General features: G+C 35.0%; 1 protein-coding gene across 1 annotated transcript; it reads left to right on the top strand.

The window, feature by feature from the left end:
* The first annotated feature begins 946 nt into the window (after positions 1-946).
* LOC111405926 (cysteine-rich repeat secretory protein 55-like) lies at positions 947-1,884 on the top strand. Its single transcript, XM_023035043.1, has one exon. The coding sequence runs from the start codon at positions 971-973 to the stop codon at positions 1,757-1,759; it is 789 nt and encodes a 262-aa protein (XP_022890811.1). The 5' UTR covers positions 947-970; the 3' UTR covers positions 1,760-1,884.
* Positions 1,885-4,101: the final 2,217 nt, after the last annotated feature.

Genomic DNA, 4,101 nt, shown 5'->3' with positions numbered 1-4,101 from the left:
TAATAAAAGTAGGCAATTAGCTTAGGAAAGAGCTATGCTACGATGACAAAAGGGCTTACAAAATCAAATCTACACCAATTATTTCAAAAATAAAATTCTAAATTATTTAAAATCAAGGGTCCAGATTTTGTCAACACACTTTCACACTCCACTTTTGTACACCAACTTTGTAAAAGTAGAATTATTCGCTTAGGAAAATGCTCATCTGCCAAACCAGCCTGGTAGAAGCCCCCTCTCTCATTTCTCTCACCTGGATGTGGGCCCCGACATCATAAAAAATGCAAAATAATAATAATAATAATAATAATAATAACCGACCCCACCTATGTGAGTGGTCGGTAAAATCCCTGTAAGTGCTGGACCTGTACGCCTAGCACGACTGATTAGCTTAAATGAATCAGTTTAACTCAACTTTCTAGAATGCTGCATTGTCTTAAATAAAAGGTAAGGCACATTCCAATATTCTGTACTATCTAATTTTCTATGACATTCTAGAGTCCTGATTTGATTTAAATTAGTAAATTTTGATAAATTTTGATAGAATATGTTGATGTATTAAGTTAAATGAAATTTGTGATTAAAATTAATTGTTAATTTTTAATTGAATTTTAATTAATTTTTTTAGCTGGATGAAATAGGGCCCAAGAATTATTATATTCTTTGAGCACTGCCCAATTTCTCCAATCAATGCAACAAATTGTAGGGCGTTTATTAAAGTCAACAAAGTCTGCTGTGTTTGCCACGTCATCATCCACCAATAATATGAGAATTGTCAAGATTCTAGAGATGCCAACTATACTACTTGTCTATCTTCCATTCTTTCAAAATTCTTTTTTATATACCTTTTTTTTTTTAAATCAAACATTCACACAATAAATTATTAGACACATAAAAATAAAAAAAATGTCTTGTTAAGGAGGGGCTATAAAAGGCAAGCAATCAAGCTATTACATAAATCGCAAGTGAACCCATGAGTCCCATATACCATTTTCTTTTCCTATTCTTCTGCTACATTCTGATTGCAGAATCTGTAGATCCGTCGGGTCAGTTCTGTGATGACAGTACTAAAATAACAAACACCGAAATATCCAAAAATATCGATAGCCTCTTGCCTAAGTTAGTACTAGGCACGTCTCAATACGGGTTCATTACAACCTCGTATGGTAAAGGCGAAGCGCAAGTCTACGGCCTGGCGCAATGTAGAGGAGACGTTGGTAGCGAAGACTGCTCGACTTGTATCCAAGATGCAGCAAACGAAATCCGTAAGCGCTGTCCAAACCAATCTGATTCTAGGATTTGGTATGAATATTGCTTTCTGAGGTATAGTACACAGAACTTCTTCGGACAAGTGGACACAGGTTTCGGTATTTACTATTACAATGTTCAGAATGTAACAGATCCTGATCCTGATACATTCAATAAAGAACTAGGTTCCCTGATGGATAAGATTAGTTCAGAAGCTATCTTGCCTGGGAACAAAGGTCTTGGAAAAGCAAAGACTAAACTTACACCTTTTAATACTCTCTATGCCTTGGTGCAATGCACTAGGGATCTATCGCAGCAAGGTTGTGCCGAGTGCCTTGCCATTGCCATAGGCAATCTTCCGACGTTTTGCGAAGACAAGAAAGGTTGTCGAGTTTTATACAGCAGTTGCTACCTGAGATACGAACTTTATCCCTTCTATTTTCCTCTGGATTCACAAGAGTCCTTAGATGGTGCCTCTATGAATTATCGTACATCTATAGTTTATAAACCTTAATATGTCATGCCTCAGAGTAATGCATATGTTTCCTTTCCTTTCCTATATTACTCATTTGCTGAATGAAACCTTCCATTTCGTGTACTTATATGTACAATATGCGAGGATAGATGTGGACAGTGGAATATGCTCTCTACATGTGTTGTTTATTAAAAAAAAAAAAAACACGGAATGCAATATATTAGTAGTCCTAAATGTAAACTGTACTCTGTAAATTTTCCTAAGAAGAATCTTGGGGGATATACTACTACCACTACTGCAAAAGCTAAGCAAGTATAAGAACAAACAAGGAAAAAACCCCAAGTCTCATCGCCCGTGTACAAACATTGATGAAATTTCTTCGGGTATTTGGTATGTTATGCTTAGAAAATTATTTGCGTAATGTCATGTAAATCGAACACACACAAAGCAGAAAATAACAAGATAAAGAAACACAAGATTTTTCGGCCCAAAGGCCCCGAGGTTCGGCGACCAAATCCAACGCTTACATTCCCGTTGAGCATCCACAAGGATTAAGCTCAAGATCCACCATGAATCGCCCCAAAAATAGGCAAGAAAGTCAGATTACAAGAACACACAGTTCTATCTCTCTCTCAATCACTAAATCTCCTCACAATAACGTGAACTCACATAAGAGTACGTTCTAACATCAAATAAACTCTCAAAATCACTCAAAAAGGAGAGAATTTCAGATTATTCAGAGAACAAGAGGAAGCGGAGAGAAGCGGCTAGATGAAATCTCAAAACCCTAGAGACATGCCGAGTCTTTATAAGAGATAGAGCCTTTTATTTGATCCAACGATTTTAAGCGTGCCACTTGTCCATCATCTAGAGAAAGCGCACTCAACAATTTCTATTCCAGAATCTCTAGTTTAATTGGATCACAAATCGAGTCTCCAAACTTGGACCAAACATCTCAGTCCATTAATATTAACTGAGCCACAAAATTCAGCAAACCAAACATTACAATCTCCACCTTTTGCTGCATTTTGTGATTGTTCATAAGTGGATTCAAGAACTTAATACTAACTTCACTTGCTCTGTTTACCTACAAAATAAACAAAGTTAGTACTCTTCAAGATTAATTAATTTCAAAGAATCAGAAAATTTAGTAATAGGGATTACCTTTGTTCTAGCATTTGCAGGATTTACCTTAGTAGGAATTTTGATCAATTTAATATCACCCATATCAATGATATCTCTAATAAAATGGAATTTTACATCTATATGCTTGGATCTATCATGCAAAATAGGATTTTTACTTAAAAAAATTGCACTTTGATTGACAGAACACAGCTCCACCTTATTTTCTATAAGACCTAATTCACCAAGTAACCCCTTCAACCATAATCCCTCTTTTACTGCCTCAGTTGTAGCAAAGTATTCAGCCTCGGTTGAAGATAATGCAACTAGTTTTTGAAGTTGAGATTTCCAGCTAATGCATGTATCATTAATAACATAAAAATATGTTGTTGTGGATCTCATATTATCTAAATTTTCATCAGAATCAGAGTCCACATAACCCTTTAATGGAAGTCCATTTTTATTAGTTTTAAACATTAGACCTAACTGACTTGTTCCTTTCAGATATTTAATCAAAATTTTCATGCATTGTCGATGCAATTCGCCTGGGTTACTCATAAATCTGCTCAGCATACTCACAGCATAAGCAATGTCAGGTTTAGAGCAAACCATAACATACATTACTGACCCAACATCATTAGAATATGGAACATTTGTCATTCTCTTATATTCATCTTCAGTTTTAGGTGATTATTCAACAGATAATTTCATACCAGCAGATAAGGGCAAACTAACAGGCTTAGCATCTTGAAGAGAAAATCTTTTAACTACCTTGTCAATATAAGATTTTTGTGTTAGAAACAATTTTCCATTTATTCTACCTCTTTTTATTACCATGCCCAAAATTTTCCTAGCTGGTCCTAAATTTTTCATTTCAAATTTTGATTTCAACCCTTCTTTAATTGAATTAAGTGCAACAGAATTATGACCAGCAAGGAGCATATCATCAACATACAAGAGAAGATAAAAACATTCAGATTCACTATCTCTTTTATGATAAAAACATGGATCATATTTTGCTTTCTTAAAATCCATACTTTGTATAAGAGAATCAAATCTTTTATACCACTGCCTAGGGGCCTGTTTTAGGCCATATAATGTTTTTTTCAAGAGGCACACTAAGTTCCCCTTACCTTTTACTTCAAACCCTCTTGGTTATGTCATATGTATAGTTTCATCTAAAGAACCATACAGGAAGACAGTTTTCACATCAAGTTGCTCTAACTCTAAATCAAATTGTCTCACTATAGCAAGCAAAA

The sequence above is a fragment of the Olea europaea genome, chromosome 12 (genome assembly GCF_002742605.1).
Source record: "Olea europaea var. sylvestris chromosome 12, O_europaea_v1, whole genome shotgun sequence".
In the NCBI taxonomy this organism is placed as follows: domain Eukaryota; kingdom Viridiplantae; phylum Streptophyta; class Magnoliopsida; order Lamiales; family Oleaceae; genus Olea; species Olea europaea.
This window is presented reverse-complemented; position numbering and strand designations above follow the sequence as displayed.